Source organism: Brassica napus, chromosome A7 (genome assembly GCF_020379485.1).
Source record: "Brassica napus cultivar Da-Ae chromosome A7, Da-Ae, whole genome shotgun sequence".
Lineage (NCBI taxonomy): Eukaryota > Viridiplantae > Streptophyta > Magnoliopsida > Brassicales > Brassicaceae > Brassica > Brassica napus.
Window position 1 is genome coordinate 1,681,839 of NC_063440.1, and position 12,893 is coordinate 1,694,731.

Below are 12,893 nucleotides of genomic sequence, written 5' to 3' on the forward strand. Positions count from 1 at the left end.
ATTTTTTTCGTTATTTTACTTTATGTAGTAGTTTGTATAAAAAAATTTCATTGTATTTTCATAATGTTAAATTCAGCCAGTTCTATAAATTGTTTGGCTGCCTTTTTTTCTATACCAACTTTACCGTGAAACAAAGCTAAAATGAATTAGACGGCCATCACAGAAAGATTATGGCGTCTCATCCATGCAGATGTGGATCCAAGATTAAAGTCACCGCTTAGTGATGAAACTTACAGAAAATCATAAGTCAAGTTTCATACGGTTTCAAATTATGTGGTATTGAAAGGCTTACCTAAATTGATTTTAATGAGTTTAACCATGTGGTCCCATCGTTGAGACTCTTTTCGACAACTCACTTTTCACCTCATAGACTAAATCCTTTATTTATCTCCTGTTTTGTTGTAAAATTGCAAAATTTGTGCTCAATATACGAATAGCCTATAAGCTCTACATTGCCCCCATCTTCAGACAGTCTCTATAACCAACAATAAGCTAGTTTTATATATTTCATTTCAAGTGTTCTTTTATTAGCACATAAATAAACACACTAAATAAAGACAAAACATGACGAATGATACATGATTCTAACGTGAAGAACAATCCCATGCTTCAAGCAATTATCTCACCTAAACGGTTACCTCTTCTGTCTGATTTGAAAAACATAGAGTTAAAATATTTCATATTGTAAGTCTTTTGTTTTCCTTGTTTAGCAAATCTTGGAAAATATAGTTTAAGGTCCGAATTTAGATAACCACATACCATATATATGTTTGTTCACCAGTTTTTGGCGCTGATTTAGAGCTTTTTCTTATGCATTTTACTGATTTGTTCTCCCTTGATGTGATAACTGCGTTTGGTAATCTAAAGTTAGTATATGTTTATATGTCCCCAGTTCGTTGGTTTTGTCGAGTGTAAGATAACACGGGAAAATAATAAGTTCTCCAGCCGAACTTCTTTTGTTGATTTGTATACTCGCTTACGATTACGCTTAAATGAATATCAGGTACAAATAGCAAAATAATATGATCATGACTATATAATAGCAGTAGAACGATCAAGCATCCCCTCCCAAAGAAAGCTACAATTACCTTCTATGCTAAACTTCCAAACCTAAAGCTTCTCACCTTCCAATGAAAAAACAGATTAATAGATTACCTTCCAATTGGCTTTCTCCGCTGAATATGCATGCAGTTGCTTAATAGAAGCTTCTCATGTTTATGTACCTATTAGAAGAGTAGAGTCGATCTTAGTTTGTGGAGAACATAAAAATCTCTTAACATATCCTTATGTTTATAAATACGGGAGTGTGAGTAAACAGTGTTGCATGGGATTCCATCTTGTCCTTATCCCTCCCATGGAACTGTTTCAAGGCAAGCCCATCATTGACTTTTCTGGAAGCTAATTCATTATCAAACACAAACTTTACACAAACAAAATCGTGAATGCTACTCACCTGCCTGATTGCTGTGGAGAATTAGGCGGACTCTTAGAGTTTGTTTGACCTAAACCTGATGGAGAATGTAATTGTCATAACAGGAAGACACAATAAAAAATTACCGTCTTAAAGACTAATCATTATCTAGGTACATATGGAACTAAAGGTTTCATATACCTTTAACTGTAAATCCTTTGTGAGGCTCAGATGGAGAACATTCTTTCAGGTGAGTTGTTACATGAGCATCATTCCCCAAATCAAAGACGGATAACTCTGAAAAAAGTACAATGTCCATGGCTAAAATTCAGATAAGCGTATACAGTGAAAAGTGATGATGAATTCAGACCATAATGAAATATCCTACCTACTCTATGTACTAAAACAGGAAAACAGAACACATTAACCTTTCTAGTGCTAAGTTGTAATGATCACGTAAAGAAAACCTTTACAGTCATGATTCGTACGTCTGACATCCTTAGCTCTGATAATGATATAAAAAAGCTGCAGCAAATGGGTTTTAAAGCTTAAAATGAAGGAATCAAACTGTTCAATTTGATATGAGAAAACGTAAAATAAGAAAAGGCAAACCGAGATGTAAATCTTGGGCTATACGGTTTTAGGAGATGGACACTTGGATGACACAACCCTGTCGTTGATTAGTTTCAGTCAGTGATATTGAATCCTAAATAGCACAATTCTGGTCGTAGAAAGATGAGTTCATACCTGTTAATCAATAAGAAGGAGATCCAGACCAAAATGAATTGATCGAAACCGAAGTTCAGACTGCCCCAGACCAGAAACGACGTCACTGAAGAAGAAAGCTATGCGGACCTTGCTATATGATTTCGGCGTTTGGGTTGCAATTAATAGGTCTGATGTTTTGATTTATGTGACTATGGTAAAGGGGAGAAGGAAGAAAGTGATGAGGGATATATAAGGTGTAGAGGTGGTGGAATGGAAACCGACTCATGATGTTACCAAATTAAATATTTGAGCTTTATGAGGTTTACATGTTGAACGTATACGTTCATGCGGAAGGATGGGAAGCTGTAGTGACAAAGGTGTTGAAACAATAGATTGAAGAAAACCATGGCTATACGGCATTTACAGGTATTAGGTTGTCCAAAAAAAAAACGTTTAAGACAAAAATGGGCCCAATGATGGATTTATGTTATTTGCCAAATACACAGTTTCGTAAATGATTTTGAATGGGCTGGACGTGTTTATTTAGAATGGCATAAGATCAAATGTGACGTGGCAGAAATATTGTTTCTGAGTGGTTGATTTTTAGTGTCTACGTGGATAGGCTAAATGATGATCTTATTCTACTTTTAGTATAGTATAGATTATAACATGTACTAGATTTGTTTTTTTGTTAAAGCATAACATGTACTAGATATTGTAAAATTATACAAATATTATTGTTACGTTTTTCGGATACTTGTTTGGTTCTTGGAAATACCAACAACCGAAATTTTGTTATACATCAGTTCAGAGCCGGTCCTTACTAATCCAGGACGAGAAACAAATTAAAAAAAATTCGCCACTTTTGAAGAGGTTTGAACCTTGGTTGGACTAAACAAGTCCAATACATTCGGATTTTGCCACTAGACTAAAGGAGAATATTTGAAAAATGTGGCCGAAATTATCTTTATATATAATAAAACGGCCGGAAGCAGTGGCTTGCTTGGCTTGGTCCAAGGGCCGGCTCTGCATAAATCTGTTTAGTTAATTTTAAGCTTATCAAAATCAAACCTAGCCTCTTGTTTTGTGCGACTCGGTTTGGTTCTCTTGTTTCTGTGTATTATGCCAAAGTCTAATTACGCCACACAATATATTATGAGGAATTTGTTTATCTTCCTCATATTGATGTTCCTCGTTAACAGTTCTATAAAAATACTTGTTTTGTTGTGGAATCAGTTGAACTGACGTTTTGTTTTTTACTTATCTATATTATTAAAACTAAAATATATTTTGGTATGTGAAAACATGAATACCAATATGAATGAAAATTGTTTGAAAATAAAGATATCAATATTTTTAATATTTTTTATTTATACATTTAGCTATTGCATTTATAATAAATTAGATATTTTCTGTATCTATTTTTATTTACAGATTCTGCCACTACATTTAAAATCAATTTAAATATATATTATTAAAACAACAATACATTTTCGTACTGTTTGGAAACATGAATATCAGTATAAATGAGAATTGTTTGAAAACATAGATATCAGTATTTTTAGTATTTTTATTTACATATTTAGCCATTATATTTATAATAAATTAGGTACTTTCTTTTTGTATTTATAGATTCTACCACTATATTTCAAATAAATTTAAATTAATTAATTATAATTCCAAAGCTTATCAAACCAAATCGATATTCATGTATTGACCATTTTTAATATTGTACGAATATTAACTAAATCGCATGTATTAAAAGGAGATAATCTTTTTAGTATGGTCAATTTAGTTAATATTCATATAATATTAATAATGGGTGATGAAAAAACAATTTAGTATGTTGTTTCATTTTATAATAAATTAACAAAAAAAAAAACAGGTTAATATATAAATAGTATAAGTACATCAAATTGCATCAAGATATAAATTCTTTAATATAATATTATGTACAAATAAAAAAAATATTATCAAACATCTATATTATAAAATAATATATTTTAATCTATATGTAAATTACAAAACATAAAAAATATACATGAAATTTTTTTATAAAATCAGCGGTTTATGAGTTTACGTTGAACATAAGTTAAATCAAATATTGGCGTGGGGGCGGGGATCAAATTTTAGTTATCTATCAAGGAGCATCCACTTTGTAACTTTATAATTAAAGACGCAAGTAAGAAAGTAATCACTTTGTCTTGTTCCATTTATAGATAAAGAAGAAAAATATAAAGTTGAAACAAATAAATATGAAAAAGAATAGGAAGATGACTTTTGAGGCCTGAGTTGATTTGGATCCTCTTGTCGTTCGTTGCGGGGGGGGGGGGGGGGGGGGGGGGGGGGGGGGGGGGGGGGGGGGCTCATCAACCAAGAACGAACTTTTTGTCTCACTAGACATATACGTTTTTCTCATGAAATTAAGAATATTTTATTTTACCTTAGTAGTAGATAGTTAGAACGAGTTACTTTCTCTCGAGTGGTAACTTCTAAAGTATGATATATTTGACTAGTAAATAATGTATTTAAGTTATGATATGGCTGGTCTTTGTGATTCGAACTCTATACAGGTTAACTTTGTGATTTGAATTTGGATAGGATTGGGTTTTTTTTTAAAAGATTGTTAAATTTGCATAGAGCTATGTTATATATGTGTAGAGTTTTGTTAATTTGTAGAGAGTTTTGTATATTTAAAAAATTTATTAAATTTATGTTATAATTAACATAATACTATACATATCTCTTTTCTAATTCTAAAAAGATATGAATACTATTATAAAATTATATTCACTGAAATAAATAATTAAGAATTATTATCCCGAGAACAGTAGATTTCAACGTAACTAATAAAAACAAAACATTTGAATAAAATTTATAAACCATCAAACCGATAACAATAAAAAAATTAAAATATTAAAATTTATAGTCAGTAGGGTTTCTACTTTTTACAAAATTGTTAGAATGTATTTTTTTAAAAAAGAATTGTTAAAATGTATTAATCATTGACAATAGAATTCGAGTTGTATGAGAGCACCCGCAATGGTGTTACCCAAAAAAGAGTCTTTAGAAAAAGTGTATTTTGACTTTTTAAGTATTATTCTTTTTTCCTTTTCAGATTTAAAAAAAAAATATCAACCAATCGCGGTTTTCCACATGTCGTAGAGACCCGTAAATAGTATAAAGATTCACTAAGAAAGAATTCTTATTTAGAGATTTAAATGATTGAATCTTTAGTTTTTGGTGAAGTCTACTGATTATTTAATTATTATTTTAAGGACTCTCTCTTAAGGACTCCCATTGCAGATGTTCTGAACCTAGTCTATGTCCTTGTAACAGCATTTTTGTTCAATTCATCACCAGAAAGTCTGTCTCGATGTCAAAAAAAAAAGAAAACAATATAATTTGAGAACCATATTAAATGAATATCTAACTCCTAAAGGGGGGGCTCATCAACCAAGAACGAACTTTTTGTCTCACTAGACATATACGTTTTTCTCATGAAATTAAGAATATTTTATTTTACCTTAGTAGTAGATAGTTAGAACGAGTTACTTTCTCTCGAGTGGTAACTTCTAAAGTATGATATATTTGACTAGTAAATAATGTATTTAAGTTATGATATGGCTGGTCTTTGTGATTCGAACTCTATACAGGTTAACTTTGTGATTTGAATTTGGATAGGATTGGGTTTTTTTTAAAAGATTGTTAAATTTGCATAGAGCTATGTTATATATGTGTAGAGTTTTGTTAATTTGTAGAGAGTTTTGTATATTTAAAAAATTTATTAAATTTATGTTATAATTAACATAATACTATACATATCTCTTTTCTAATTCTAAAAAGATATGAATACTATTATAAAATTATATTCACTGAAATAAATAATTAAGAATTATTATCCCGAGAACAGTAGATTTCAACGTAACTAATAAAAACAAAACATTTGAATAAAATTTATAAACCATCAAACCGATAACAATAAAAAAATTAAAATATTAAAATTTATAGTCAGTAGGGTTTCTACTTTTTACAAAATTGTTAGAATGTATTTTTTTAAAAAAGAATTGTTAAAATGTATTAATCATTGACAATAGAATTCGAGTTGTATGAGAGCACCCGCAATGGTGTTACCCAAAAAAGAGTCTTTAGAAAAAGTGTATTTTGACTTTTTAAGTATTATTCTTTTTTCTTTTTCAGATTTAAAAAAAAAATATCAACCAATCGCGGTTTTCCACATGTCGTAGAGACCCGTAAATAGTATAAAGATTCACTAAGAAAGAATTCTTATTTAGAGATTTAAATGATTGAATCTTTAGTTTTTGGTGAAGTCTACTGATTATTTAATTATTATTTTAAGGACTCTCTCTTAAGGACTCCCATTGCAGATGTTCTGAACCTAGTCTATGTCCTTGTAACAGCATTTTTGTTCAATTCATCACCAGAAAGTCTGTCTCGATGTCAAAAAAAAAAGAAAACAATATAATTTGAGAACCATATTAAATGAATATCTAACTCCTAAAGGCTAAAACTAATAAAAGTTTAATGAAGCAATTGGTAATGGATTCCAAAACAAATTTTTGATGTACTATTGTTTATTTTAAATTATGAATCGACAGAGACCCTTTGGAACTAGACCCTGGATAATTTGGTATATTTGGAAGGCTCGTAATGATAAGCTATTCAGGGGAATAGACAGAGACCCTTTGGAACTAGTTTGATACGCAGAAAGTGAATGTCAAGCATGGTTTAATGCAAATGAGATGATACCACCGGTAGTACAGGCCAGCGATAATGAGGACATCCAAGTCTTAAGCTTGGGTAATATTTGCATGCTAGATGGGTCCTGGACAACTTCAGATCGCTTTAGTGGATGTGGATGGGTTTGGATGGATAGCGGGGAGAACATACAACTTATGGGAACACGGAATTTTACTCGATGTGAATCAGCATTGCATTCGGAGGTAGAAGCACTGCGATGGGCGATGGAGAATATGCTTCAACACTCGCCATGCCAGAGCTTTGGGACTGACTGCAAGGAACTGATTGCAATGATAAAGGAGCCCCAGGAGTGGCCAAGCTTCGCGACAGAGTTGGAGAAGATAGAGACGCTTCAGATTTGTTTCTCGGAATTCAAAATCACCCATGTGCCACGAGTGCGCAACTAGATGTCTGATTTTTTAGCTAAGACTGCTAGGACCTTTCACAGGGAGTTACTTTTCATTGGTTGTTCTATTCCGATCTGGTTACTCAGACCACCTCAAGCTTGAGTACGTTAGACGTCAAAAAAAAAAAATTATGAATCGATTTATGATTTTCAAATCTTAGGATTTCTAACTGATCTTCGAAAACAAGTGATAATTTTTTTTTCTTGTTTATATTTTTAATTGTTCTTCAAGTAGTACTCAGGAGATATAGACAGGTCAAACTAGTTTCATTCTCTTGGTTATACTTTCTGTTCATAATTTTCATGCACCGAGCAATGGGTTCATGTCCTGATTATATCTTCTCTCTAGAATGTATATTTGCGTTACAACATTTGAAATTATGGTGATGAATGATGATAAGCATTCTTATATCCACGTGATGAAATGCATATACATATCAAGAGCGCTATCACATTCAGACCAATGTTGTAAGCTTTGTCTATTATCCGTGAGTTGTTAGTGATCATGGCGCAGAAATCTATTCTTGAATCAATCAAAGAGTTTTCTAAAATAACTTTTTCTTTGATGAATTGAATCAAATCTCACAAAGAAATAAGAGAAAGCGCTATTGTCTTAAATTATCAAAGTATGGAAAACATAAGAACCTCAACTCTGCTTCCTTTCGAATAGACAAACCCCATAAGAAAAATGATAACATAAACTTATCTAAAAAAGGAAATAAAACTAAAGCCAAACCATATAAGCTAAAGGAAAAATATTTGAAAATATAAGCTTATATGTTGGCGCCAATGTCATAGATGCTGCTGCATCAGATCATAACGTATTATATTTAATCTTACAGATAGAAGTTTCTTGCTTCTCATAACGCTAATGAGGGTGCAAAGGATGATGGAGTAGATGAAACAAAAGAAGATTTATGAGTCCTGCTACTGAAAACAAAAGGAAAGACTGATCTTGAACAAGTGGAGCTAGATTGGAGATGGAAACCTCTCTGTTATTCCCGTCTCTGTATCCCCAGCTATTGTATTGCAAAATTAGGGTTTTTATTTTCTTCTTTTCATTCGAATTGGTCTTAGTCCATTACGATTCTTTTCGATTGATCTTACACTTTTTTCAAAATCCATACTCGATTTTGTACTGAAATTTATGGGCTTGATTCCTTTGAAGGCAAAGTGCTTAATGAACTGTTAAGTGTCTCTGATCCTTGAGCACAAACAACTTCAGCAAGTCTCCAAGGATCCTATGAATCAAGTTTCTCAGTTAAGTCTTTTTAAAAAGTTTTGTGCTTTGTAGAGATTCACTGCCAATTAGCAATCAATAAATTCAAGAGCCTTGGGTCTTGTAGACTATAGAATTGAAGAATGTACGGAGATTTTTGATATATGTCTGCACTGATGCATATTACTTTTAAATGCACGCTATTTTGTACTAGTAGTGTTTATGCCGGTTTCATTATCCTGAGGAAAGAAAATAGTACTTTATTGGTGATTGAATTTTGTTTACTCTTTGCAGAGTGTTTGAGAAGTACTTGCAGTATGTGAAGCGATTTAGTCGGTACAAGAATCCAGATGCTGTTCGACAAGTTCGAGAGTATCCTCTTTTTGTATGATTAGTTTATTCAGTAGACCTAGTATTACAAGAATGCATTGATTATGCTTTTATTAGTACTTAACCCATGAATGAGAGAGTTTAATGTCACTGGTTCAATTCTTTAGTTTTGTGAGAGTATATATGCGTTATGATTTTGACTGCAGCATGTGTGTTTACCTTAATTCAAGTAATCAAGTTTCACATAATCTTGAGCAGGCATCAGCTCACTGAGTTTGAGGTAAGATGTTCAAAACTTTTGAGATTGGATTTTTTGGTCATCAGCTAAGTTTTTTAGACAGAAGGTTATAAACCATTGTGGTGGTCGTTATTGAACAGCTCTGTGTTCTTGGCAATCTCTGTCCTGAAACTGCTGAAGAAGCAGTGGCAATGGTTCCTTCTCTCAAGGTAAAAAAAAAAAATATTATACTTTCTCTATTCCTAGAAAGAACAAATAGCCTTGTTATGTCTGTGGACTTTTGCGATGATGTAAGCTTCTGTTTTGTGTAGACAAAAGGAAGAGCTCATAGTGATGAAGCGATCGAGAAGATGCTTAATGATCTCTCCCTTGTCAAGAGATTCGAGTAGTTGCGGAAAGTTCTCAAGAGTCAAGATCTAAGATTATATACATATTCAGGGGACTACATTCTCCTTCTAGCTGTTGATGTCTGAGAGTTAGTTTTTCATGTCTAAAATTATAAAGCTTTTATGCTTAGAATCTCTGTAATGACATCTTTTTAATATGTTTTATGTCATATTTATTTAAATTTTTATGAAATCCAATAATTCAACTTCTAAAAAAAAAAATTTAAGAACCTCAAAGAGGTTCTCCCATTGGACCATGACAAATTTAATTACATTAACAAAAATTCTAAACTTTACAAATTACAAAATTAATTATTAAACTAATCATTAGAACCTATCATGGGTTCTAACCATTGGACATGCTCTGACATGCTTATTTGGGAGTTATTATTGCATCATGTCAAACTTTGCAAGCCTTATTCTTAGAGAATAGCCACTTGAGAGATAGTGGAAATGTATGTGGAAATGAAATCAGTTATGTGGAAGGTGCTGATGCTAATAAGCAAAAGGTCTATCTTATATGACACATAAGTTTTCTCCAATTGACGATAGCTAGGTACATGGTTTATACAGCATGTTTCATTTATAAAAGTTGGCACTTACTAACCTATCATTGGTTTTAAGAATATTTGAATCGTCAAGGAGCAACCATTTATGTCTTCATGAGTGTTTAGATGAGTGGGTATAGGGAAGGGTATTGACTATATATCGAAAACCCCTTGTCAACACTTTGCTTTACAAGAGTTTAAGGTTGCATTCAATTCGATAGGAGATGATGAAATGATTTTTAGTGCTGAAACTATATTAATATAGTGTGTTTTTGACACTATAATAGTACTATAGAATATTACATTGGTTGTTCTGTTTCGGTCTGGTTTCCCAGACCACATCAAACTTGAGTAATAGAACAGCCGTTTGAAGAAAAAAAATAAATAATAGTACTATAGGTTGGATATGCCATAAAAGAACAAAGTACTATAAAATACAGTTGAGTCATATTTTAATGAGAGAAGATAACAATTATCCGCCCAAGTACCGTACATTCAACCATATTCACAGCATAGATAATGAAAGGCTAAAAAGGAGAAACATGCATTTTATTTAGATAAATTAAATAAGTTGGGAAGCCACTAAACAAAAGAACTCCTAAGCAGGCTCTTTCTTTACCATCACAATGGTATGAAAGCTTCGCTGTCACTTACTCCATCGTCTCCAGTTTGATCTTCTTAGATCCACCATGTATATTGTTGCTTAGTTTGTGATATTTTTTTTTAATCCTTGCACGATACCTCTCATCTCTTTCTTTTTTCGTCTCATTCTTGTAATGCGATGACATATGTGCAGCAAATTTCTGTGAAGTGTTAAACACACCTTTGCACTTGGGACATGTATATGGACCATATTTCTCATATGGCAAACTATGTGTCCGACCATCATATTGAACATCTTCACTTATACCGTCTTCATCAGAATTGTAATTATCATGAGATTTGTTTGGTTTAGGGCTTTTCCTTGACGACTGACCTTCTTGGAGAACATGTAGGTCATGGTTGTACTTTGATGACGAAGAAAACATGTCCAGATGCTGACGATAAGGAGAGTCTTGGTGAGGAATGGCATAAACAGGTTTAGGGTTCAAGATCCCACAGTTTTTATCAAGAAAGGTTGGACGATAAGATGTAGGACGATTCCACATATTGGTTTTAAAATCCATGTCATGTTGGACACGTGCAATATCATTTTGGATATTGTAAATTTGATTGCTAGGAACAATTGCAGAAAACCTATTTGTAATTGTTTGGGTGAAAGAGACTTGAGAATATTGAGGATTATTTGTAATAGGAAAACAATTAGCACCAAGAACAGAATCACTTTCACTCCTCATATGATAATTCATATATGAATTGTTCAATCCAAAAGAAGATGAAGAGACATGTGAATTTTGGTAGCAAGAAAAAGAGGGAGAAGAAGAGAATAAACCTCTATGGTTCATGTGATCAGAGGTAGTGACCATCGATCGAGTTGTTTTGGAATTATGATTCCTGAAGTTGGGAGCAAAACCATGATAGTTTGTAGTATCATCCCCATAAGAGCTGAATCTGTTTGGGTTTGAAGACATTTTGAAAGATAGATAGTATTTTACATGGGTTGCTTATGCATCCTTTTATAAAGCCTCCATTAAAAAAAAAAAGCTAAAAAAGATTCATAAGAAAATTTAGTTTAAAATATGAAAGGAAAAATATCTACTCTAAATTATAAGTCAAATAAAAATCCTGAATTTCTTATTTAGTTTTCCAAAAATGTCTCTATTTATATGATAATATATGGATACAATAAAAAGTTGATTTGTTGTCATTTACATAGATTCGATAGTTAGTCTAGAAGGTAGATGATATCCAATCTAGATTTTCTGTGTCAACATTTTAATGTTATTCTTTAGGATGGATATACATTCCGGTGCGTGATTGACGTTTTCTTATAAATTTTACTTTTTGTGGTATATATAGTGGCGATTCTGCTGACCAAAAAATATAATGGTGATTCTATAAAATGATTATATACATATATGATAATATACTTCTGAAAATATAATCACCATTATATATTCCATTAAATCTTTTTGTTAATGAAATTTCATATATGACCTAAAGTTTGTATGTTTTGTTTATATGAGATAATAGTTAAACATAGTATTACAATCTGGTGTTTTACATTGTGTAAATTTATAACACTTTTTTTTAATGTTTTGTTCGACGTAGTTCTTGTATAATGGTTTATGTTTCTTAAGTAATTTACTTTATCAGCATATAATGAATATCAATATTTTCTTCCATATTTGGTACACAAGCTTCATAATTTAAAATAATTAAACAGACAAACATCATTATTTTCAAAAACAAATTCAAGATAGTTTTAATTTCAACATTTATTCAGTATTCCTGATATTATGTAAATTTAATAAAAACTTAAACAAATCTTAAGTTTGTATTAAAATTATTTACAATAGTATTTACTAAATTCAAATGAATATGTATATATTTTAAGTTTATATTTTTTTTAATATCGAAAATATTAAATCCCAAATAATTAAAGAGAAATTCCCTAATATAGCACTAATTTTTTTTTATCACAAATAAAGCATACAAGGATTAAAATTACCAAAATATGTTTCATTAAATAGATTAAATACACTTATATTCATATGGTTAACTAATTAAGATATAGAATATAGATTTGAGGGGTGGAGTTTATAATTTAAAAAAAATTACAATTAATAATTTAAAAATAGTTTCAAAGATAATTTTTAGATTTTAAATAAAATTTTGAGAAATAAAAATTCGTTTTTTTTGAATTTTTTTATATATATTTATTTTCATTTCAGTAATAATATATCTATATATATTTATATATCTATAAAATAAGAATATAAGATT

The 12,893-nt window shown here is 31.1% G+C and overlaps 1 protein-coding gene and 1 pseudogene across 1 annotated transcript; one reads left to right on the plus strand and one right to left on the minus strand.

Annotated features, from left to right (window-relative positions):
• Nucleotides 1–8,418: 8,418 nt before the first annotated feature.
• Nucleotides 8,419–9,674, plus strand: LOC125575221 (annotated as a pseudogene).
• A 329-nt stretch (nucleotides 9,675–10,003) lies between these two features.
• LOC125576735 lies at nucleotides 10,004–11,763 on the minus strand. Its single transcript, XM_048737357.1, has one exon. The coding sequence runs from the start codon at nucleotides 11,576–11,578 to the stop codon at nucleotides 10,658–10,660; it is 921 nt and encodes a 306-aa protein (XP_048593314.1). The 5' UTR covers nucleotides 11,579–11,763; the 3' UTR covers nucleotides 10,004–10,657.
• Nucleotides 11,764–12,893: the final 1,130 nt, after the last annotated feature.